This window comes from Athene noctua, chromosome 17, assembly GCF_965140245.1.
Source record: "Athene noctua chromosome 17, bAthNoc1.hap1.1, whole genome shotgun sequence".
Classification (NCBI taxonomy): domain Eukaryota; kingdom Metazoa; phylum Chordata; class Aves; order Strigiformes; family Strigidae; genus Athene; species Athene noctua.
In genome coordinates this window covers 1,393,385-1,417,411 of record NC_134053.1, presented here as the reverse complement: position 1 = coordinate 1,417,411, position 24,027 = coordinate 1,393,385, and the positions used below count along the sequence as shown (strand labels likewise).

Genomic DNA, 24,027 nt, shown 5'->3' with positions numbered 1-24,027 from the left:
TTGTGTCATTTTGGCTCTAAAACCACATCTCAGTGTTCAAATCTATATAACATTAAGTAAAATATTGTCTGAAATTGAGGAATATGTGCCGATCGGTTTGTCTGCAATGTAAAATTTTATTAAGAATTACTGAGCCTTCAGATGAGCGATATATTTGCATCTAAATTTCTTTCCTGTTGCTGCTGAAAGGGCATTATCTGGGCTGTGCACGCTTTCTCCTTACAGCCATCACGTTCGTGATAACACAGCGCTTTTTATAAACAATGTCTCCTAAATGCTATAAAACAAAGTTGCTTTTCTGCTGCTCCCGTTCCTCTTTCTGAGCTTTTCAGGCTATGCTTCTAGCTAGAGACAATGTGAGTAATTGCAAGTAGTGCAGTAGATACTGTGCGTAGAGATAACGTGCTGTAGCTGCAGCTGGTGGGTACTGGCTTCCGACGAGAGGGGCAAGAGGCTTGTGTCCGTTGGGTTGTCGTCTGTTTGTGCAGCAGTGTCACCCGGGCGTAGCGGGCGAGGGCTGTGCTGCCGTAAAACTGCCAGATGCTAACTTTTTCTGTGCAGAAAGTGGCAAAAGTTGATAAATACTCTGTACGTACCGACTGCCAGAATGTGGTCATTTGTGATGTGAGATTGGGCTTGGAAAAAAAAAACAAACAAAACACCACGTAACAAGGGTCAGGCTGGAAAAACTGCTGAACTAGCATGGACAGCAGGGAAGAAAGCCGAAATAATGATCTCTGTGTGTTCGTGCCTTTCCTAGAAGTAGATCGACTTGCCAGAGGTTACGTGGCCACCAAGAGGCAGCAGAAGGCCGAGCCCAGCAGTGGTAGTTTAGCCCCTGGTAGCAACGCGTGAAATCATGGAGCTACAGAGGGAATCTGTGGAAAGCAAAGCGCAGGCCCGAGCCAAGCAGGAGGAAAATGCCCTTTGGTTTCTACGACCTACCAGACTATTTCCCCTGGCACTGCCCGAGCCGTCAGGAGCCTGAGCCCTGCTCAGGGCTGAGAGCTTGTCCCCGGAATGGGCTGAAAAATGTCAGCACTCCGCCTGCCTCTGGGCGTAGTGCGTATGGCTGGATATCAAGTGTAAGAATCGCCACCAGTTGATTATTAGGTGGTGGGAACACCTGGAAGATGAAAAGCAGGAAACTTCTGCTTCTTGTAGCTCACAAACTGAGCCCCTGCTTTACTTGAGCATTACAAACTCAGCGTTTTATTGTACTTTGTCTAGTAACGGTGCAGTAGTAGCTGGAATAAACAGCGGAGCCTTTTGTTGTAGTTTCTCTCACATTAAGACAAACCCCTTTGTCAGCAGCAGGGATGTGGCAGAGCTGGGGGACGACCCGCCGTGAGGTTGGGGCAAACTTGGTACAAAAGGTGGAAGCACTGTAGGGCGACTTCAGTAGCCAGGTGTCAGTAGTGGTGAATTGTCTTTAGCGTCAATATTATAGTCTTAAGGCAGCGCTCTTTAGGCTTACAAAATTAAGGACGCAAGAAAATACGCAATCTTTTATTTTTTTTTTTAATTTTGGTAACATTAAGGAATCCCATTCCATTGGATGTGGTGGTTGCTGTGTGCGTGCTGCCTGGAGTGCTGTAGGTGTGTCGGTAGTTTGCACCCGTGTGTTCTGCTAGGTGGCACTGAGGGGGTGGGTGGTGGTGGTTAGGTTTGGGCTTCGGTTTTGTTTTCCTCGCTTTTTTATAAAGACAGAAAAGGCTTAGGACAGGTGGAAAACAATGTCATCTGCTGTCAGATGAAATCTCCATAAGCACAATTGATACGGCACTGAAAGCCATACTTGTGTTTGTTCAGGATAATGAATGCAAAAGGGGCCAACATTTAATTATCTGTGCACAATGTATTATTTCAGTAACTCTCTAACTTCACAACTGTGAAACAAAAGGTGCAGCAGTGCTATATTAACGTTGATCTGCTGCAAATCGAGGGTGCCAGCAGCCGCAGCTGACCCACTTCTCTCCCCGGAAAGGGAAGGGCCCTTAGGTGCACTGTTTCCCTCTTATGAAAGTAGATCTATAGAATAAAAATACTTGGGAAATGAGAGGTCGGAGCAGAAGACAAAAACCACTGTGGTCTGTCCTACACTGTACGTCGTGTTTGAACTTTGCATTAGCACTCATCCATTTGTCAAAGGCTTTCTAGTGTCTGGCACTGTGCTTATTTATTTATTAATGCTTTTTATTTTGAATGACTTCCAAACAAAGAGCTGAAAAAACAAAAGGTCCTTTTATTAAACCCGGGAAAAGATCAGTGGAGTTGATGTTTCCCTTGGATGCTTGGGGAGATTGAATGTAGGCCCCAGCAGAATTCTTTGTGTTTGCATAGGTGCTTCTAAAAATTGTGTGCAACCTGAGATAAGAATAATCTTAAAGCAATATGGAGTTACTGAAACCAGGGAGTCAGTTCTGGCTTCTAGAACCCGCTCTTTGCCCAGGAAAACAATGCTTGTTTTATAGAGAGTCCTTGTTCTGAGTCCATAGCCATTTTTCTGTGTTTAAGTTAATTCCTGGTTTTACGTTCACCAAGTTTAATTGGTAGATTCCAAAACACGACGGCAAATAAAATCTGTTAATCCTTTAGCCAAGGGATGAAGGAACGCTGAAATATTTCAATTGTTTCCTTGCAGGACCAGCTGAAGCAGTGCTTCTCCAGACAGCCCCCGGGAGCGAAGGACACAGACACGCTGGTGCAGGAGCCCGACAGCCAGTACGGGACCTGGAACGAGCAGCGGCACAGCGGGGACAGGTAAGGGGGAGCCAGGTCCCCGCCGCCCTGCGCCCGCGTCTCTCAGCCCAGCAAGGAGAAAGACCCTTGGTCTGGGTGTGTGCGTGTGTGCGTGCTCGGCTCGTCTGAATTGCCTGCTCAGTCTCGGTGACTGTGCAGTTTCCTTGGTCTATAGGTGAAGAAATATTTCTTCAATGTCTGCAAATTGCAGTAAGTTTTGAAATTTAAACTCCATCCTCCAGTGAGAACATGGCATCGCACTTGTATAAGCAACGACAAAACCTGCTTGGACTGGAAATAGATTTAGCCAGTCTGGTGGTGAACAAAACACAAGCTAGATGCTATTTTTTAGTGCTAAAATGGTAGAAAGACGATACGGGAAAAACAGGTTTTCTCAGTAAATACACCACATGGCTTTGACTACGTAAGCGTAGGTAATAAAACTTTTTTTTTTTATGCTTTGTGTTTGTAATTATAATTAGAAATGTACATTTTCACGTTTAGAAAGTGATTACCTGCTTGTGTGGCGTGTGCCTCTGATGGCTTCTGGGAGGGCTTGTCTAAAACATTCAGATCTCCTCCCTCTCAGGTAGGTGAGGAGGTCTCTGGCTATGGTTAGGGTATGCTGACAGGTTTGGGGTTTGCTCTGTATTTTTATCACTTTGGGGCTCTCCCATCCCAGTTGCCTCGGCAGAGCCCCTTTAGGGGGGTGCTCTGCACACAGCGCCGGCTCCGACAGCCTCGGTGTGTTCCAAGGATCCGGGGGGTGCCATGGCCACCCCTCATCAACTCTGGAGCATTTTAGTGGGGTGAAATGGAGGATGAAATGGAATATGGGTTGAATGGAAGCTTTTATTACTGACACTTTCCTGTTATTAAAGCGATTTAACGACATAAACCTAGAGCACTGAAGTGTGAGGTTTTTTATAACTTACACCTGTTGTGTAAATTGTAGCTTGATCTACAGTGTTGGAGCCAATATTCTATCTGCTCAGTGTAGTATGAAAATAGCATCTTATCTGGTTGGTTTTTTTTTTTTTTTAATCCTGTACTTGTAGAGATCTTACAGCAAACATTAATGTCAATTATGTTTGGTGTGTTCTACACTCAAGAACTGCGTGTTATAAATATTTTATTGCTTATGAAATCAGGGTAGCTTTCAGCTTGAAGTTCAGCGAGCTAAGTGACATGCCAACAGTGGCATCCAAGTCTTCTGTAAAATTAACTTCGATTTCAGTATGTTATAGACACTTTCTGAAATCAGTTTTTTAACAAAGGTGCTTGTCTCGGCTCCAAGCCGGGCAGCATTTGAGTGTTATTTCAAACCTGGAGGATTCTTCTTGATTAGAAAAGCTCCACCTAAAAGTGCTGAAGCGTTGAACTCAGTCCCCATGTCCTGGAATTTTGTTACCACTGTAAGAAATATTATTGTTTCCTTTGTTTACAGTGTAGTGATGACAGTATAGCGACTTTTCAGCATTTTGCCACACTCTTGCTCTGCTTTAGCTTGACTTAATGGTTCATTGTGGGGAATTACTGCTGTATTAATTCAAGCCCTCGGAGAGGACTGAGAGTAACATCCTTTTAAATATTAAATGAATAATGGAAATTTTCCTGGAATATATTGAGACTGCATTTTGTCTGCAGTTTATTTTTTATGAAGCAGGAGGCCCTTGCCAGGACAAGTGCCGACATTCTCCTCCCCTTGCCGTGGGTGATTCCAGCACGTCTCTGCAGCCGGCCGCTGCCCGGGCGCTCGCCGTCTCCTCTGCCCCAGAGGCAGGAGCTTACAGGAGCCTCTGATAACTCAGCTTTCCTGTTTTACCTGGCTCGCTTCCCTTGGCTCTCACCGGCTGTGGGGCCTGTGGGGTGCTCCGGGCCATGAGCTGACCCCCCTGGGCCCGGGGAGGGTGACCGGGGAGCACCGCGGCGGCGGCACCGGCTGCGGCTCCCTTGGAGGAGCTGCCGCGCTCCGGCAGTTTCCATCCCTGGAGCGATTCTTTTAGCCCGTTTGGGAGTTTCAGTAACGTATCTGTGAATGAACTCATTTTCTCTGAGAGAGGAGTTTTAAAATAAACCCCCCTGACTACACAGCACCAGGATAAATGTGGTGGTTTTCCTAAATAAGCTGTTGGGGAGGTGGAGGAAGGACCGAGTTCAGCCAGAACTAAGTTGCTGCTGGAATAAGCGCAAGGGGCTGCTCTTGGCTGTTGCAGTGGGCTTTGGCAAATACCCGCTTAGGAGGGAAGGAGATGATTTAATTTGGAGGTGTTAATTGGGTTTTTCTTCGCTTATCTAAAAGATTTTTATTTTCTTTTTTTTTTCTCAAGTGCTTTAGTAAGCTCTTCCAAGTTGACATAATAGAAAATTCTTACTTCTGGATCAGGACAGGCTTCATAATGCAAAACAATTCTCTGTCCTAGCAAAGGGACTGTGCGTTCTAGATCATGGATTTATACAGGTCTGACTTCATGAGGCTTTAGCTGTTCGTTTCTTCAAATCCTTTAAGCAAGACTACAGCTCTGAAAAGAAAACCCACTGTAGTGTATCAGCTACCCCCTACAGATGGGAATTTGCAGTACAGAATCTAAAAGGGCATTTTTGTATGGATGCTGTTTCTGTGACGGCTTAGGCAGACAGCGAGAGCTGCCTTTTAATTCTAATCCCTCGGCAGAGTTACTGTAAAAAGTAGGATTCCTTTAGTTTTTGACTCTTAATTTCACACGATGAAGCAACACATTTTTTATGGCCTCTTGGCACTGTCTTGCTAAAACTAATTATATTTAATTGCGATAGAAAGTGAAGCATGATCTTAGTTTATTGTCTATTTGTGATAACCATTCTGCTGATATCTGCATGCACTACATGAAGGATAATTTTTCAGAGGAGCAAGTGTCTGTAAATGACACTTGTTGGAAACTGTGGGATATGCTCATAAAACTTGAAATCTTAATGAAGTCGTAGAAGAAGATTCGTAGTACATCTCAGTAATGAGGATTGAAAACATGTTTAAAATTTCAATATTTGACCATTATTCTGAAGGGAATTTTCCCCCTAATTTGCTGTTCAGATGGAAAGAATCCGCTGCGTGTAGCAGTGTTTGCACTCCAGCCATCCTTGGGATGAGCTGGGCCACAGCGAGTCGTGGTAACGGCGCTGTCGTGGTGCGAGAGCTCCGCAGGAGAATCCGTCAGAAAGGTTTGTGAATGAGAGACCACCAGTCGGTGCAAACGCATCTGTCTTTCCCTCGTAGCTTACTCTCAAATATTTCAGTTTGAAAAACTGTGCTAAGTCCTATTAGCCGAAGCCCTAGGATGTAGAAGGGAAGAGGCTTCCTGGAGATATGCAAATCATTCAGGATCCTTTTAATATACATTTTATTTCCATGAAAGGTGATAAGTGTGCAGATTGTCTTTCGTCTCCACGTTCTTCCATATTCTAGTGAATCTAAAACCTAATGCTGCAGATACCACATAACATTCGAAGCAAAAAATGCTAGACAAGAACTTCCCCCCCTGGAGCTCATTAGTAGCATTTCTTAATTATCCTGGGGCCCACTGCTGACAGAGGGAAGAGGCATTTGCTCTACTCATGTGCTGGAAACCCTCAGTGCAGCGTTTGCAGTGCCAGACTGGAAATTATATCATGTGCTGCAGCTTGATGGAAGTTGTTAGTCAACAGCAGTCTCCAGAGTGTTTTCCTCCCAGGATTGCTGTCGCTGTGGACTGTACCAAATACTAAAATCTACCGTTTTTAAAAAGTGCATATATTCGTAACACATGTCCAGATTTGTTTTGGTTTAGAACAGTTTTCCGAGATGCTTGCTCAGGAAGCTTAATAACAAAAGATTCTTGTTAAGAAGAAAAATCAGAACCCCTTAGATACTTGAGGTCTTGTTTTTTAAACTATAAACTCCTAAAATTTGAAGCAAGACAGCCCTGCTTTTGCTGACAGAGCCTGACTGTGTTTCCTACAGTCTCCTGCTGTTGAAAGGCATCCTCCAACCTACGTGACGAAGGGACGCAGGTAACCGCCTGCAGCTTGCAGTCCTGGCACTACAGCTCCTTTCTGTTTGTCTCGGTGAGGGGAAGGTTTCTGGGAATATCTGGGGAGCATCACGCAGCGGGGCGCAGGTCCTGCCCCCCTCGGTGCTCTCCCCAGGCACCCCAAAGCCTCTGCTTGGGCAGCCCAGCCGTCGGGTGCCACCTGCTGCCCCCCTCTCCCCTCAGCGCTCTCCAGTGTCCCCCAAAAGTAAAAACCTCTGGCTGGATGTGCAGTGCGCCCGGAAGTGTATCCCGCAATAAAAGAGAAGCTCTTTGGGAAGTGGTTGGTTCGGAGAACCCGTTCCACGCTCTCACGGGCATCTCTCCGGTTGGTTTCCGTGTACGATGGGGCGTTTGTCCTCCTGCCGGCCCCAGCCCAGAGGCCCTGGCCCTGGATCCCTCTCTCTCATGACTTCCAGCCCTCCTGCCCCGTCCCCGTCCCCTTCCCTGCCAGGTCACTCTGCTCATGCCTCAGTCACGCCCTCGGAAGGCAGCAGCCTCCTGCCTGGAGGAGCAAGGGACGAGCCTGTAGCACTTCTGTGTGATCGCGTTGGTGCTTAAGAACTGCTGAGCTTCCCAGCAGGGTCTGATCCACCGAAGCTAGCAGTGTCCTCTCTCCTCTCACACCGTGGCCGTTACAGTTCACTGGGCTCGTGTTCCTGTCGGCCCAAAGCTAGAGGCAGTAAGAGAAACAAAATCCAGTGCAGCTCCAGCGAAGGAGCTGTTGATAGCACCAACAGAGACGCTACTTTTTGTCAGGACACAAGGGATGCAATTTTTTAAAAATCCAATGTCTGTTAGCATCTAAAAATTGCATCCCAAAATATTTAAATCCCCGTCGCTGCTGAAGATGCTTCAGTTTCCTTAGAGTCACGTGAAGTGGGAATTACTGGTGCCTGCTGCTGGGTATGTGTGGGGCAGAAGCTGGGGTGCAGGAGCCCCCACGGCAGCCAGGGCCGTTCCCAACACACCCGCGTTTTCCTCACGTCCTGACGGGTAAACACGGCTGCCTCGCGCTTCCAGAAAGCGGGCATGCAGCTTGTGTGCCGCCGTATATGTGAAAATAGAAATAGATAATGTAGGACGATATATTAATAATCTGTGAATTAAAATAAATACACTATAAATATATTTTTGAGATATATCTGTATTAAAAAGTGTCCTCTTAGGGAAAAGATGTGGACATGAACCACAGAAGTGTTTGTAAGGTGTGCTCTTGGAAGGGCTGCAAGTGGCTTGTAATGTCCTGCAGAAATGCACTTACAGTACAAGAACATTTAACGGTTTATATTTTTATTTATTTAAGATAGATTTGGCTGGACAAAGGGAACAATCCTGCGGCAGTTACTCTGTCTGCGGCCTGCAAACAGGGTATTGCCCTTCACAGTGTTTTAGAACGTATATGGTGCCCAAGTGTAAGGTCTGCTGCCGTTATCTACCAAACGGGCAAGTTTAAGCAGCTTTTTTTAAGCATCGTGCTCTTTCCCTCGTCTCGTTTGCGTGTGGATATTTGAAGGAGCCTTTGTGCCGGGGAAAAAAAAACCCAAGCAATAAAAGCACGTTACAATCAAATTATTACGATTTATCTGCATAGTTGTGTTAGTCAATGCACTGTAAATCCACGTGGGTAAAAAGCTGTGACAGAAAACCATCCCTTGCTGCCGGTACCTGCTGCCTCCAAAGATGCTGCTGTCACCCGTAGCTGTAATTTCAGTTCGACCTTTATTTATCATCTGCTGGGTACGTGTGATCCGAACAGGACTTGCATGTATTTGTTTACCCCGAAGTCTCAGAGATTTCATTTTAATTCACAGCTTTGTGCCCGAATCTCCTTCCTCGGAAAACGATGTCATTTCCCCAAGAAAGCAACCTCCTAATAGCCACCCGTCGTCACTGTCCTCTCAGACAGAACCTGCCTCCCTGGTTGATCACCATGACTTCTCCAAAGACCAAAGGAGCACAAGTTTGGACCGTTCCAGCACTGACATGGACTCCACAGATGGGACTGATTTACCTCCTCCGGGAGACACCTACCCTGATGAAAAGACGACGGATTTCTCTTTCATTGATGTAAGTTACCCTAACGGGAAACAGATGTTCTCCTCCTGTGTTAGCTGTGCTGGGACCTGCACTAATCACAGCAACGCAGCGTCTCCTGGAAACTTTGCACTCAATCTTCCTCTTCCTTTTCTCACATTGAATTTTCCCAGCTGACTTGCTTCCCGAAAAGCTCAAGATCAGTGCTACAAAGTTCTTTTCGTTCCTGCAATGCTTAGGTTCTGAGAGATTCCAAAAAGCTCTTGGCCTCAGAAAATGTCTGCCAGGGGCTTAATAAAGTTGCTCTTTCTCTTTCTGCCCCCTCAGTGAGCTGTAACAGAAGAGTTAAATGGCTCTGTGAACGTGGGAAACATAATTAAATAACACAAATAGCTGGTGACTGCTGTGCTATGAGCCACGCAGATTTAAGGCTATAAAGATTTACTGATATTTTTCTTATTTACAGTTGGTCTCTTTCTGTAGTAGCTTACAGTTGCACGCTAAGTGGTTTTTTCCATCCTTAAGTACCTTGCAGCTGGTGTACGATCAGTAATTTCTGGCCATACAGTTAGGTGAGGTTTAGTGTGCCTTGGAAGCACTAACACAACTGTCGTTTTTCAGTATAGCATCTAGAAAGGATTGCTTTTTTCTTTAGGGTTGGGGCACCCTTTTTTTTTTTTTTTATTCTGAGGCGTCTGATGGCAGTTTTACTGGTAAGTGCAAGGTTCCCAGCTTAAGCGGATGGTGCACCTGCTGGGGAGGGCTCAGAGCTGCCTTGCCTCTCGAAGTGCCTCAGCGCCTTCTGAATCGAGGAGTCGGCTGCTCTGCCGCCGTAGGAAGGTGCCGGCGGGTTTGTGGGTCTGGTGCTGCAGAACTGACTGTTCGAGTCAGCCGGTGCTGCGGGGGCCGTTGGCCGGAGCCTCCAGCCAGCTCCGCTCCCCGCTGCTGTTGCCAGCCCTGGGGAGGCGCAGAAGCCTGCGTTCTGCTGAACCAGGTGCTGCTCTCACCTGCCAGCCCGCTCCGGCTCCGGAGGGGAGGCCGCGTTTGGTGGTCCGTGGCTTTGAGATCCCCGCCGGCGTGTGCCGTGGCCACGCTCTGTCAGGATTCCTTCCCCGCGTGCCCTCGGGCTCTGCGGAAGCGTTCGGAGCCGTCACAGGGGGTTCTGCAGGCAGTGGAGGTGTTGTGCTGCTCCCTGGACAGCTAAAGGGATCCCTTCAGAACAGGAATAGCTGCGAGTACAGCTGGCAACACGCGGGTTTAAGGAGCAGTTTATTCCTAGCCTGAAATCTCTTGAAAAGAAACAAAACCACATCTTCCAAAGCACAAGAGGAGGCTCAGTGATGTTTGCTGATTACAGGCAAGTCTCTAAGAATAAATCGCTTTAAATAAATACATAAATTACAGCCCCTTCTTTTGCTCTGTAAGTGTTCCTGCCTTACTGTGGTGCACAAAAGAGGTGGATGTGTTTGAAATGGCTGATCACAGAAGCGTTCTGAATGCCGTGACACTCAGCTTGCGGTCTCCTTGTTGCTGGTGAGGGGCTTGAAATTTCTGCGGATGGCAGCGCAGCCTTTTGAGGGCGCAAAGCCTCATTTTTCTGCTCGAAGCCCTCAATTTTAGGGGACAGGACACAGAACAATGAGATCGCATCGCTCCACTACAGGAGTATTTCGTGCAGTTGCTCTTTTCAGATCCAAATCATCTTACTGGCCTTCAGCTGTTACCGGCTAGCAAGGCCTGTACTCTTAAAACACTCACTGAACCAAAAATCCCATTTATTGCAGTTATTTTTTTATTAATTTAGGGAATACTGATAATAATTCATGCAGATCAGCCATCCACAGCCAAGCGAGATCAAAGAACCAGCCTTGCACCCAGTTAGCCACAATGGAGCATTTCCTCATCATAAATTCTCTTTAATACAGTTTTAAGTAACTACAAGAATAAGAATCAGGCAAATATATATAGTTAAACTGAATGGGTTAATGCGTTAAAGTAGGTTGGGAAATCATTATGGAGGAGATGACTTCATTTTCAGGCTGTTTGAAAGTAAAGGCTTTGTTTCTTTTTATAGCAAACCACTGTTCTGGACTCCAGTGCGCTGAAAACTCGAGTACAGCTCAGCAAAAAGAGACGCCGCCGGGCTCCTATTTCCCACTCTCTTAGAAGAAGCAGAGGGCTGGAGTTTGAAAACAGATTTTCTTTGACGGAAGAACCAGATAATACCTGGATGTTTAAAGATTCCACAGGTATCCCTCAACTGTCTGAAATAATTAACTGTAATCAGCTCGCTTGCAAGGGCAGGAATTGCTAAATGGTGTAACGTGCCTGTTACAACGTCAGGGTTTAACAGCAGCTTCCCTGTCATCCTCCGAGCCAAGGCTTCCCCTCCAGTCCTTGGAGTGAGGGCAGCTGCGGTAACCAGACCTGCAGAAGGCCAAAGCCAAGGAGAGCTTCGGTGCAATTTCCTTTAGTTTCTGGCTGCTGACTTAAGAGAATTTTGTTCACTGAGAAAATACCGAGTTTGGGAACTGCTGCAGTTGGATCATTCTTTAGCACGTTCTTTATATCTAAGCCTGCGTGTTCTTGGTAAGAGCAGCTCTAATTGCTCATATTCGACAGGTGCTCATAAATATTCTTTCTTTCTAGCATCTGTAAGTGCTACAGGACTAAAGAGGCCTAGTTAAGGATAAATCAACTCCTTCAAATCCGTTCTGCTAAAACGTCCCCTCCAGGCCTGTCCTGTTCCTTAGGATGCAATAGGAAAGTCACCGGGCATTGAAAATCTGTGCTCAGGGGAGGGAGTGAAAGGCTCAGTGCGTGTGCTTGTGCTGCAGATACCCCCCTATTCCCCGAGCAGAGGTTATCACAGGTGTTGCAGCCTGATCTGTAGAGAGGCCAGTGACGTTTTTGTAACCGAGGGGACCTATTAAAAAAGTCCATTTTGTGACCTGCCGTTTCTGCTTCCCTGTAAGCCTGTGAGTGCAGGGAAGAATGTGTGATCAAACTGAGCTCTGCTGTAGCCTCCTGATCAACGAAAGGACTGTTTTTCTGTGTTGTTTTGGTGCACGTCTAACGGACCTAAAATATTTTGAAGCCTTACCTTGATAAGAAATGCTGTACTGGAAGCTGGAGTGTAATTATCAGCAAAGGCAACCACACCGTCAGGTCTTCCCCTGGAGTACTCAGACTCTTTGTATCAAAGCCCTGCTTTGAGCAGGGGAGGACCAGATCACTTTCAGATGTCCCTTCCAATCTAAATTAATCTCACGTTCTGTGATCAACTGAGATGTTTAGACACAGAAATACTCATTAAATTACGAGTACCTTCTGCTCCCTCGTCTCTGTCAGCCAGAAATCTCTCTGTTGCTGAGTACTTAGTGGGTTTGTTGCTTTCATCTCTATTGAAGCGCTGAGCTCAGTCCTGCAGTGTGTTAATATTACTCTTAATACGTTTTTGAATGGAGGGAGAGGTCTGGAACATGGTACGGATGAAAAGGCTGCTGACTAATGGGTTTTTCTTTTTCCCCCCTCTGCATTTTTTTTTTTTTTCTTTTTAAACAATCAATTAGAAGAGAAGAAAACTATGCAACAGGAAGATTCCGATGAGGAAGACAAGACACAGCATACTGCGAGATCATCTTCTGTCCAAGCTCAGCGGCTTCCTGTGTTCCCAGGAATGGATCACTCTGCTCTCAAGGTGAGCACGGGCGGGACGGATCAGATGAGGCTCTGAGCAGCTCAGTAGCTGCAGGTGCTCCCCAGGAACAGAGCCGGGGAAACGTTGCTGAAGATGACTGAGGTGGTGTTTGGGGGGGGGGGGGGCTGGGTGTGATGTGTGGAAAAAACCTTGCAGTTATCTTTCTCACTTTTAACTGTTGGCTAGAAATGTGAAGTGATTTGGAAAAAGAATTGGCTCTGCAATAGCAAGCTTGCTTTCAAAACCGCAGAGGTCTGTAAGGAATCCCTTCGCCGCTTGTGCATGTGGTTTGTTTTTTTGTTTTTATACGTCTGTGTGATTTGTTTGGTATTCCAAGAAAAGTCTGAGCGCTGGCTTAAAAACGAGCCCTTTATTTTTGTGTTTAGGCCCAACTGCGGAGAAGACAAGAGTCTGAGAGTCCTGGTGAAATAAGCTCTGCTCAGCTGTTCAAATCCCCTAAACCGCAACTGCCGCCTGGAACGGCCGGTGGCAGACTGCTGCCCTCCAGCGTGGAGAAGGAGGACAGGTGAGAGGCTCCGCCGGTGTCGGAAAGGCTCTAATGCTCCTTTGGTGGAAGAAAAGAATACTGCAAGTAGGCTCCCCAGGGCTGTGGGGGAAATGGGATATTACATTTTTTTCTTTCTGTAATGAGTTTTCATCATTAAAGAATAAAAGAGGTTGGGTGTTTGTTCTTTCTCTTATATCTTAGGTCAGAAGAAAAGTCTCCTCAGTGGCTGAAGGAGCTGAAATCGAAGAAGAGACAGAGCCATTATGAGAATCAGGTTTGAAAAGGTACTTTCTGACAGAAGGAGGGGCTTTGCTCCGTGAAAGCATCAGCGATAAAACCTCACATGGCAAACGGTTCCTTGCTGTGTCAGTTTAACAGCTCCCTCAGCACAGACACAGAACAGACTCACAGCGAAGCGTGCAGCCAGGAACGGAAATTCCGCCGTGAGGCAGAGAGTTTTCATAGAGGTGAAGTTTTTGGTCACAGGTGACGCAGTTTCACCGACTCTCTGCGGATCGTTGTATTGTGACGCCCCTGGGTCTGTCCGTGCTGGGACATCACAGTGCTCCCATCAAGCAAGAACGAGTCTGTCCCTGGGCAGCTGAGGCTTGCCCGCCTGTTGAAAGCCTTGGGGTGTGTTGTCTCAGCACCGGTCTGGGCAGCCCTTGAGCATTTGCCACGTTAAATAGACGAGCCCAAGTTGAGGCTGCGACAGTCACGTGCCTTTGTGGGGGCTTTGCTGTTACAGACGCCACCGGGGGTCTGACTGCTCGCTCCACCATGTCATACCATTACTTCAGTGGCTTCTGTTTTTCCTTTGCAGATAGTGAGTCTAACTAGAAGAAGATAAAGAAGTTTAACAGAAGCCTTAACTCATCTGAACCTAAAATTCACATGTCATGTTGCTGCTGTTTGCTTCCTGCCTCAACTGCTATGTGCATGGTGCCTTCCTGTTTTGTGGAGAAAGCTGCTTAATATTCATAGTCAAACACAAAGCTATATCTTTGCAGATGTGGGAGGAGAGTCGCTTTAGACCCGCCTGGAAGAAGAGCCGGTGGTTCGTAGGTAGCGCGTCAGAAAGTCTCGAAGGATTGTCAGATTTGGTCTAGGAGTGCGCCGGGAAGGTCCCCTCACTGCTGACCAAGGGCTGCATTCCTACGTGGGTGCTCAGCAGCTCAAAAATAGGACTTCTGGTAGTCACGTCAGGTGTAAGGCTGGGCTTTGTGTTTGTTTATGAAAATACCAATTTTAATCAAATTTATCTTTTTTTTTTTTTTTGTGAAAAAATAGTAAGCTCCTATTTAGAATGAAGTTTGTGGAAGTTGAGAGTGAAAGAACAAATTATGTTTACTGCCATATTGAAAAAGGAAACTTGATTATTTTTTGTAAAATGTATTTTTGATTGGCTTATATTTACATGTGATCTGCTGACCTAGCAGATGAATATAATTTTTAGATGAACAAAATGTTAACTTTTGTCACTCTTGAAATGGTATATTCTGTGTTTTGTCAGCATGTGGAATAATGGCTTCATTGGAATGTCTTTCCTAAAAAGGATCAAGCAATAATGTCAACCAGTTCTCTTTAAAAAAAAAAAAAAAAAAAAAATGTAAATACTGTTTTTATAACAAAAAAGGAAGGGAAGAGGGCGGATGTTACACTCATATCAGGGTTCCAGTTAATTGTTGAATGTCACTTTAATAGCAGTTTGGATAGTCCCACTTCATATTTTTATTTGTTAATCTGTAAATACCAGGTTTAAGTTTTTATTTTTATGCTGATTTTGTGGGATAACCTAAATGTGATCTTCAGTTTCTCAGATGATTTACTTCCCCTCTTGCGGTAAGAGCGGCGTTACCGTAGCGGTGTGGATCTCGTGAGGAATATCACTGATAGCTGAAACACGTTCGTATCTTTGCATACGGCTTCTGAAATATCCACCAAGATATCCATTTAAGACATACTTTATTCTTTCCCCCAATAAGTGCTCTTTTAGTAAACTTCCAGACCTGTAGCCCAACGAGGGAGGTGATTGTGGGGTCAGTGTTCCTCACGACTCGAGTGAGAAAGCGGCAGCGTGGGGAAGCGAAGCTGCTCCTCACCTTGCACTTCCCGTGTCCTGCTGATGGGCTTCTCTACAGATTAAAGATAAAGCACCAGCACTTGAACTCATTTTCCTTTTTTTTTTTTTTTTTGTGGTTTTTGTTTTGTTGTTTTTGTTTTTATGATCGTTTCGGAGAGCTTGATTTCCGTGGGGTTACCACAACGGTGCATCTGCTAGCCAGAGTGGCATGCCTGGTCTGCTGTCTATCAAGCTTGTAGCTGCCAAAACCATGTGCCAATTCTCCTCATGGAGGAGTCACAGATGAGGTGATTTTTAGTCCCAGTCTGCTCGTAGGAAATAACAGCAGTATGTCAGGAGACAAGGCCCATATGCGCATCTCTCTCTCCCAGATTTAGTTCCCATCGCAGCTCCCCGTACTTAATGGAGATGCAACGAGTACGTTTCTCTTATGTAAAAAAAATCCTCACTGCCTGCTTCGCCCTGTTTCCCATCAGAGCTGTCGCCACCGTTACAGTTTTACAGCCCCTTTCTGCTACCAGGTCAGAAACGACCACCCGAGATTCCTGCCAGGCGTTTCCGTCTGGGGGGGGTTTAACCCCGGGCCACGGGAGCGGGGCTCCCCTTGGCGCCAGCGGAGCAGGCTGCTGGAGAGCTGCTCTTAGCTCATTTCAAAACGTTGCACGTATTTTCCTTCTTCCCTTTTTCTTCAGATGGTGGTGGAAAAGGCAGCTCTGGGATAAGCTTTGCCTATTGTCTCTTGGGCTGGGTTTTTTTAGGGCGGCACTGGAAGGTAGCACAGCTCTGTGCCGCGTGCCAGCCCCAGCACCAGCGCTGGCGGGCCTGAGAGGGGCCGGTGGTTGCTTCCCTTGCCCTTACTCAGACGAAGTGGGGCTTACTCTAAACAGTATCTAGAAATCAGGTAAATTCCCCCTGCTTGACGAAAATATTTACACAGGCTTGATTTTTTTCCAATTCAGCAGGTTGACAGTGTTGCGTTACCTGTAGCTGGAGGATTTACTGGTTTTTGGTCTCATAAATAAAGGCCAGAAATTCTGTAACTGCAGTGTTTGCTCTGTGTTTGAGGAAACTGAGGGGATTTAATACTAGGTTTCCACAAAGCCCTTTGAATGTGTATGCATTTCCACATCTGCTTGGACAATGCACTGAAACTTACTGTATTTAGTAGTTTAACCTACTACTGAGAAATGTTTAATGCTTAAATGTCTAATTAAAAAGCATCTTTAGAATGGTGTTGAATGGGAAAGTGTTTTTTTCTGCTCTATCATTTCTTTATGTTGTACACGAATTAAATATCTACTTCCTTCTCTTCGGGTTATCACCATGTAATAAAAGATCTATAAATATGTTCCTACTTCTTAAATGATAGACCATGCTGTAATACACTTTATATAATTTGATTTTCATTCCAAGTAGTGCTTGTTGAATTTCTTACACTTTTGTTGCCACGTCTTTTTTCTTCGCTGTCAATACAAGATGGGAGCGAGCTCTTGGCTTCAGCACTTTCCTCAGGTATCCTTTTTCATTAATTTCTGGAACCTGGCTTAGAGCAGGTTTCAACTCTTGTCCTAACAGTGTCTGTGTAGTAACGAACGTGATGGAGGTCCCGGCGCTCCCGTGCCCTTGTCCCTTCTGTTACAACTGCTCAGCTTTTTTTTGCTTGCTTAAAAAGCTGCATCAGTAATGGGTTTTTTTTAAAAGTGAAAGTACATGGTTTGTGGAATTTAGAAATCTTTTCTGATTGTGTTTTTCTCTCATTATTACCAGAAATCCTCCCTCCATTTTAGTCTGTCAATTGGGGATTTACCCTGCCGTTCTGTTTCTCTTTACTGGAATCCCCAGTTGTGGACTTACTCCTTTTTCTGTTTGCAAATTTGCCTTTTTAAGGTCTGTGTAGCTTTAATCTGAGTCCTTAGCTGTTCACAATCTTGCTGCTTTGGTTTTACTTCCTGCGGAGAAGGAGACAACGTTTCTGTTCTTCAGCCTTTGGAGTCTGAAACCTTCTTATAAAGGGGCCTTGAAGGAATTAAGCCCCCCACCTTTTTGCTAGCACAAAAGTTTGCAAACAATTATTGGCAAAGTGTTACCTGGGTGTCAGATTTATAAATGCAGGCTGTTAATTGGCCATTTCGTCTGGCGCAGCAGCATCAGTTTGTCTGGTGCACACACTGGAATGTGCCTCTGTCTTGGGCATTGAACGGGCTGGGGTGTGATGTCGGGGTGCTCGGTGGGGAGCTGAGCGGGGAGCGGGGCAGTTTGAAGACAAATATTTTACAAATAGTTCAAGTACAAGGCTTTAAAACCCTGCGCCCAGTAAAAGGCGCTTCTCTCTCTCCACCTTTCTCCCCTTATTACGGAAAAAATAATTCTGTTGCTGACGCCGCAGCGTCGCTGCCCGCAGTGGTCCCCGGGGGGGGCGCGGGGGCACCTCTGACGTTGAACTTGGTCCTGGGCAGCCAGAGCCCGGCGGGGCTGTGTGTGGGGCGCCCCGGGGGAGAGCGGGGCGGCCGGCACCCACCTGGCTCTCTCCTGTTTGCAAAAATTTGTGAATCAGTTGAATTGGGGTGTTTGGGGAGCTGGCAGCGCGCTCCTGGCGTGGCGCGTGGAGGGGCTTTGCGGGTGGCAAAGCTCTGACAGTAAAACCACGCGGGGGGGTGTCGGGGCTGTCGCCCGGCGCTGGCCCTTCCTGGGAAGGTGCAGCCGATGCAGCGGCTGTTCCAGAAGGGCCGTGGTGGCCTGAGGGTGCCGCTGGGCCGAGCCGGCCGTTGGCACCTCCTGAAGGCTCCCTGTGCTGTCGAGGCACCCCAGCGGCCGCAGCCCGGCCCGGGCCTGGGGGAGGCGCTGGGGAAGTCGCCCCCACCTTCGCGGGGAGCAGGGCTGGGGGGTGCTGGCCCCATAGTGGTGTAAGGAAAAGCTGGTGTTTGTTTTCTCCCCGCCCGAGCTCTGCCCTCGGGAGGGCTGTCGGTGCCATCCCTCCTACAGCTTCTTGGGAGGGGGGGGCTTTGGGGGCAGAAAGCAGCCTCTCTGCATCTGGGGGTCCGAGGGTGTCCCGAGGCCTCTCCCCTGGGGCCGAGGTGTCCAGGAACCCCTGGTCCTGCCTCGCTCTGGCCGTGCTGGTGCGAGGGGCGGGCGTCCTCTCCCAGGTGGGGCGCGGGGAGCGCGGCGCCCGAGCACACGCAGCCCCCCGTGCCCCCACTCCAGGACCAGCCTCTCAGCTCAAATCATTCTTGCAAAAACATCATCTAAAACAACTTCTGTCTCTCCTCCATCTCCCATCCCGCCAGAAGAATCGAGGTCTGACGGCTTCCGGATTTTTCTCTTCCTGTATTAAACATCAACCCTGTTTTTAAAGGAGCTGTCGTACAGATCCAAACTTCATATCGCTGCACACAGCTGTACAGCGTATGGGAGATGGGTCAGAATAAATACATCGTGCTGCAGACGATATTTTGTACTACAGTTTCCTAAATAATGAAGATATTCTGGCTGTTGTGTATTGGACTGTACAGTTATGATTCAAGCTTGGCTTTGGCAGATATTAAAAAAAAAACCCAACATATCTGTTTTCTAACAATATACTGTGAGCATTTCTCAAAGGGATTTAAGAGACTGACAGTGAAAGGAAATTGAGTTCTGTTAGGAAGACAAATCGATGTGATCTAGTGCCCCTTCTGTCATGTTTTTGCAATTGCCTTATCAATGTGCCAGTTCTGCGAGTGTGGGACTGGAAGATTCACGGGCACTGCAGCCCCTACGGAGCTCAGTGCCGTGGGGGCCCTGGCAAGAAGAATTCCGTGTTTCTGATCTGTTGAAAACGTGCTCTTGCGTTTCGTAAAAGAGGGAAATTAATCCCTTCCATGCTCTCCTTTGAGTCCCTCTGTACAGAAGCGATTTTGTATTTTACAGTCAAATATTCAAGTATTCAAAGAAAAGATGGAAATGTGAAAAGGAACTGCGATAAAACCGGCCGATACCAAACCGCAGTCCCTGCCCGGCCCAAAATGTCATTTGACCAGTGACAACACACGCTCCTGAGCTGCCCCCCGCTTCACCTTCAGCGTCACGGGACCCTCATCCCACCTCGCCTCCCCCTCGGGAGCCGCGCAGCACCCAACGGCGGGGGGGGGAATCTCCTTCGGGGGTGGTTTGTCTCATCCTGTGTCAGAAAACGCGGCAACGGCCGGCGGTGGAAAGGAGTCTGTTGGGAGTCGGAGCTGCACTGGGACCGGTGTGTCACCCCCCCCCCCCCGGGGCTGGGGGTCCCCGGGAGAGCCGCCAGCGGCGGGATGGGGGGACGAGCCCGGTGCCACGTGGCCGAGGGCAGGGGGGGCTCCGGCTGGGTGCCGGCAAGGCGGGACGTGGGGCCGCCCGTCTGCCGACTACACAAACGCCAAGTTTGTCCGGCCTGGCCTCGTGGAGCAGCGCTTTGGTGGGTGCTTCGTGCGTGGTTCTTCGTTTGGAGGTGAGACGTGCCCGGAGCAGGTACGATCCGGGCAGTGGAAACGTGTGTGGCTGAGGGTGGCTTCGTGTCCCCTGAGGAAGGGGCAGTTGGGCCCCGTCACGGCGCTCGGCGCGGCCCCGGCGCAGAGGGGCTGCGTCAGATCGTGCTTCGCCTGCAGCCACGGCCCAGCCCCTGAACGAGGCACTGGGCTCCCCAAAACCCCTCACACGCCCAGGGACTGGGTGCCGAGACGGGAAGGGGGCTCAGCTGGAGAAAAACCCCCCCGGGAAGGGTCAAAGCTGAAGCGCGAGCCCAGCTCCCCCCTGCCCGTCCCGCTCCCTGCCCCGGGGCCGCCTGCCCCCCACTCCCCTGCCCTTCCCAGGAGCTGACACCCGCTCCCCACCTCGTCTTGCGTCCGAGCCCAAACAAGCTTGTCAATATTTTGCAGTTTTTTTGCTTTGCGCTGGGCTCGGTTTCCAGGCTAAACCCTGCCTTTAACTGCTGATGGGAGAGTTTTCCAGAGAACCTGGCAAGAAGCAGCGTGAACGTGCTGATGTGAGTTTCGACGTTAATCTTCTGTAAATCGAGCGGCACATTTTTAAGGGACAGCCGGGAGAAATCTGAATAACGTTTCCATAGCGCGCTGCGAGCCCGCGCTATTGAGATGAAATCTCATGGATGGAATTCAGTGGACGCAGCTGCTGTATCAGCGTCCAAATAATGTGCTGTTCTGTTCAGAAGCAACCCATAAATAGCAGGGCTGCCCGCGCCGGGCGGCAGAGCGGAACCGCGCCGGGAGAGGTAGTGGCGGCACTGCTTGGACTGGAAGGGGCTTTAAAAAAGAATTAATATGTCTGAGTCGAGGTCTCGCTGTAGCGAATGTTTTGCTCACGCTTGGCGAGAAGTGATGCCGCAGGGTTTTGATTAAGGACGGCGGTTAAACTCGGTTTCTTTTATTCATCTCCTGTTAACCTCTCGACAACCCCTCGCGTTAGCGCGGCGAGAGCAGAGGGGGGGAGGCGTGTTCGGCCGGGGCTTCCGAGTTGAGTAGGAACTTTGAGTTGTTCCTGGAGAGCAAGGAGGGGGCTCTCGCTGCTGCCCTGCCAGCCAGTGCTGGTCTGGTGCCCCCCGGGATGCAGGAGCAAGGGAGAGCAACAGATTTATGTGAAGGAGGAAAGATGGCAGCAGCCGAACGCAGCGAGTTCCTGCTGGAAGCAGAGGACGGGCTTTTAGACATGAGTTGAATGAGCACCGGGGCGAGCGGCCCAGGGTCAGAGGGGGACCCCGTGTCTCCTGGAAGGTGGTTTGGTTCGGTCACGGGCTCTGCGGCCCCGCGTGATGCCCGGGGGAGGGAGCAGGGCAAGAGGAGGATGGATAACGGAGCGCTTCCTTCTGGCCACCCCCGGGATTCACAGCTGCGGCGTTCAGGGGGAGCCGTGTTCACTTTTTCTACCTGTTCCCATGCCAGCTTCATCTTTTTTTATTTTCTGAAGCACTCTAAAGGCTGTTACCTGCTGTGTTAACCTCCTACAATTTGGGTTTTCCAGGCACAATGACTGAGCAACAAAGTCCCCCCGAGCAGATGGCGACTGGGGAGGGTGCTGGCGAGCGAGGTGGCAATTACAAGGTATACTGGGGGCAACTGGTGACAGACGGACTTTGGGTGATGCTGTGGGTCCGAGCGCTGCAGGTCGGACTGGAGAAGCCTCCGCTCTCCTCACGCAGCAGCGCGTTGGTGTCACCGCTCTGATAATTCTGCTCCTGGTCCCCCCCCTGCCCCGAGCCGAGCTGTGCGGGGCTGCGGGCGCGGAGCGAGGCTGCGGCCGGGGGATTTGCTGCTGCCTGGCAGGAGGAGACGCTGCTCGCTGCGTTTGTGGCTGCCAAGTGCTTCTGCCTGCTGCTCTGGTGTGCAGCTGCGCAGCGTTTTAATCCAGGAGATAAAGTATCCTGTCACGGCCGGGCTTGGCTGGAGGTTTGAGCAGTAAGACTCCTCCTGCGGTTTTTTTTTTTAGGTTATAATTCTTACGCTCGTGGGTTGGTTGAGGCAAGTCGGCTGGGGGTGTTGCAGTGGCTGCGGCCGGGCAAAGCTGCTCCTGGCTGGGGAAGGCGGGAGGTGGGAGCAGATGCTGCAGACGGGGTAAGGAGGTGCCGGGAGCTTGGGCTGCTCGTTGCTTTGGGGTGGGGAGAAGTTCCTGAGGAGCACGGGTGTCACCTCCGTGCCCTGATGCCCCCCTCACGCGGTGGCTGCGCGAGGCTCTGCCCTTGCCCCGGGCTCAGGGGGTTCTGCTGGGACCCTGCTGGGGCTGGGGGGTGCCTGGCTGCCGTGCTGGCCCTCCTGCTCCCCGGACACCCCGGGCCCTGCTCCCTGACATGGGCCCGAACTCGTCCTGCAGCTCAGCCCCAACGCTGCTGCGAGCAGCAGGGCCCAGGGAAACCCTCGCGGTCTCTGCCCCAGGCGGGGTTCTGAGGAAAAACCCCGATAATGAGCTTGGGCCAGGCCAGGGGAGCGCGCGGGTCTGGAGGGGCCGTGACCGCGACACTGCAGCCCACGGCCCCGGAGGTCTCTCAGCACAAACTCTCCGTGTTTTCGATGCTGCGTTTGAGCTGGTCAGCGTGTTCTCAGCCGGTCACGGATGAAATATCTGCCTGTGTTTTACCAACGACATCTTTGGCCAATACCTGGCGAAGGTGGGAGCCGTCTGCCGGGGCAGCGGCACGTGGCAGGACCCAGCTCTGCCGCGGGAGAGGCGCGACGCCGGCGCGGGGCGGAGGGGATGCGTTTGCAGGGGTTGGGGGGGTCTTGCGCTAGGGCGGGGCCGTCCCTCCCCCTCCGCAGCGTGGCTGCCGCAGCCGCCTCTCTCCCTGCTTTAGATCACGATCTATGAGCTGGAGAATTTCCAGGGGAAGAAATGCGAGCTGACGGAGGAGCTCCCCAACATCACCGAGAAGGAGCTGGAGAAGGTGGGCTCCATCCAGGTGGAGTCTGGCCCGTAAGTCCGGGGTGGGGAAAAGCCCTGGGGGGTGTGTGTGGGGGGGACAGGACGAGCATCCCCTGCATCCCGTCTGTGGGGAGCCTCGTGCTGGGGGGGCCGTGCCGCCCCTGAGCCCCTGGTCCCGCAGGTGGCTGGGCTTCGAGCGACAGGCCTACGCCGGGGAGCAGTTTGTGCTGGAGAAGGGCGACTACCCGCGCTGGGACTCCTGGTCCAACAGCCACAACAGCGACAGCCTGATGTCCATCCGCCCCCTCCAGATCGTGAGTAGCGGCTGTCTGGGGGTGTCTGCGCCCCTCGGGACCGCGGGGCTGGGGGTGCGCGGGGCAGCCCCTGACCCCTGCCTTCCCCCAGGACAGCCCCGACCACAAGATCCACCTCTTTGAGAACGCGGGTTACACCGGGCGCAAGATGGAGATCGTGGACGACGACGTCCCCAGCCTCTGGGCCCACGGCTTCCAGGACCGCGTGGCCAGCGTCAGGGCCCTGAACGGAACGTAAGGACGGCGGCACCGGGACACCCCAGCGAGGTCCCGTGGTTGGGCCCCGTGGGGTGACAGCAAGGATGTCCCCACCGTGCTGCCCATCGTGTCCCCAGTGCCCCCCCCCCCCCCCAGCGTGGGGGACCAAGCCAGCGTCACCAGGGCTGTTTGACAGCTCCTTGCCCTGACCCGGGGCTCTGCTGGCCACCGCTGCAGGAGTCGTGGCCCCCTCTTTGCCCCGAGGTCCCCAACCCCTCCCACCACAACACTGCAGAGCGACACGTGGCTGCGGCCTTCGGGGTGGCACGGGGATGCTGCCCCCCAGCTCTGTGGGGGGGACACAGGCGTGCCCCCAGGGCCCTGCTGAGCCTCCATCCCCCACAGGTGGGTGGGCTACGAGTACCCCGGGTACCGGGGCCGCCAGCACGTCTTCGAGAAGGGCGAGTACCGTCACTGGAACGAGTGGGACGCCAACCAGCCCCTCATCCAGTCCGTGCGCCGTGTGCGGGACCAGCAGTGGCACCAGCGGGGCTGCTTCGAGAACAGCTGAGGGATGCCCCGACCCCCCCGTCGTCGTCCCCAGCCCCGCGCCGGGGGCCGGCTGACGTGATGCCGCCGGCTGATGCCATGACCTTGGTGTTTTTTTGTGCAAAAACCTCAATAAAGCTCTGAGCTGGAGGCTGCCGGGGGCCTGGCCTGGTCCTGGGCTGGCGTCGGGGTCGTGGCGGGGGGGGCGTGAGCGGGGTCAGGGTTGGGGGTGGGAGGACGTGGATGGGGGCCACGGCCGTGCCCCCAGCATCTCCCGTGCCCCCAGCATCTCCTGTGCGGAGCAGAAGCGGGGGAAGAGAGAGGATTTGCGGTGTTACATAAAGGCTGCAGCTTTCCAGAAATAACCCCCCCGTGGTGCTGCGGCTCGGTGCTGGCGTGGCCGGTGGTGAGCCCCGCGCCGGGGGCAGCCCAGCCCCCCCCGGGTGGTCCTGGGCCACTTGCCAAGGGCTTTT

At 50.5% G+C, this 24,027-nt stretch overlaps 2 protein-coding genes across 5 annotated transcripts in view; both read left to right on the top strand.

Annotated features, from left to right (window-relative positions):
* The window catches only part of KIAA1671 (KIAA1671 ortholog), an 87,137-nt gene extending 70,654 nt beyond the window's left edge, over positions 1 to 16,483 (top strand). For 2 of the 4 annotated variants that reach the window (XM_074920924.1, XM_074920925.1), the window contains exons 7-13: positions 2,645 to 2,763; positions 8,600 to 8,855; positions 10,897 to 11,071; positions 12,395 to 12,522; positions 12,909 to 13,048; positions 13,232 to 13,314; positions 13,854 to 16,483. In XM_074920924.1, the coding sequence (XP_074777025.1) occupies positions 2,645 to 2,763; positions 8,600 to 8,855; positions 10,897 to 11,071; positions 12,395 to 12,522; positions 12,909 to 13,048; positions 13,232 to 13,310 (897 nt within the window). In that variant the 3' untranslated portion in view covers positions 13,311 to 13,314; positions 13,854 to 16,483. The remainder of the gene's footprint in view (positions 1 to 2,644; positions 2,764 to 8,599; positions 8,856 to 10,896; positions 11,072 to 12,394; positions 12,523 to 12,908; positions 13,049 to 13,231; positions 13,315 to 13,853) is intronic. The other 2 variants (XM_074920927.1, XM_074920926.1) reach the window with 2 other exon arrangements.
* Positions 16,484 to 21,098: 4,615 nt separating this feature from the next.
* Positions 21,099 to 23,697, top strand: CRYBB3 (crystallin beta B3). Its single transcript, XM_074920928.1, has 5 exons — positions 21,099 to 21,181; positions 22,426 to 22,544; positions 22,675 to 22,807; positions 22,899 to 23,041; positions 23,411 to 23,697. The coding sequence occupies exons 1-5, from the start codon at positions 21,107 to 21,109 to the stop codon at positions 23,574 to 23,576; spliced, it is 636 nt and encodes a 211-aa protein (XP_074777029.1). The 5' UTR covers positions 21,099 to 21,106; the 3' UTR covers positions 23,577 to 23,697.
* Positions 23,698 to 24,027: the final 330 nt, after the last annotated feature.

Coding starts and splice junctions, on each gene's coding strand:
- CRYBB3 (XM_074920928.1), top strand. CDS start 21,107: ATGACTGAGCAACAAAGTCCCCCCGAGCAGATGGCGACTGGGGAGGGT. Junction 21,182..22,425: donor AGCGAGGTGGCAATTACAAG/GTATACTGGGGG, acceptor TCCCTGCTTTAG/ATCACGATCTATGAGCTGGA. Junction 23,042..23,410: donor GTCAGGGCCCTGAACGGAAC/GTAAGGACGGCG, acceptor CATCCCCCACAG/GTGGGTGGGCTACGAGTACC.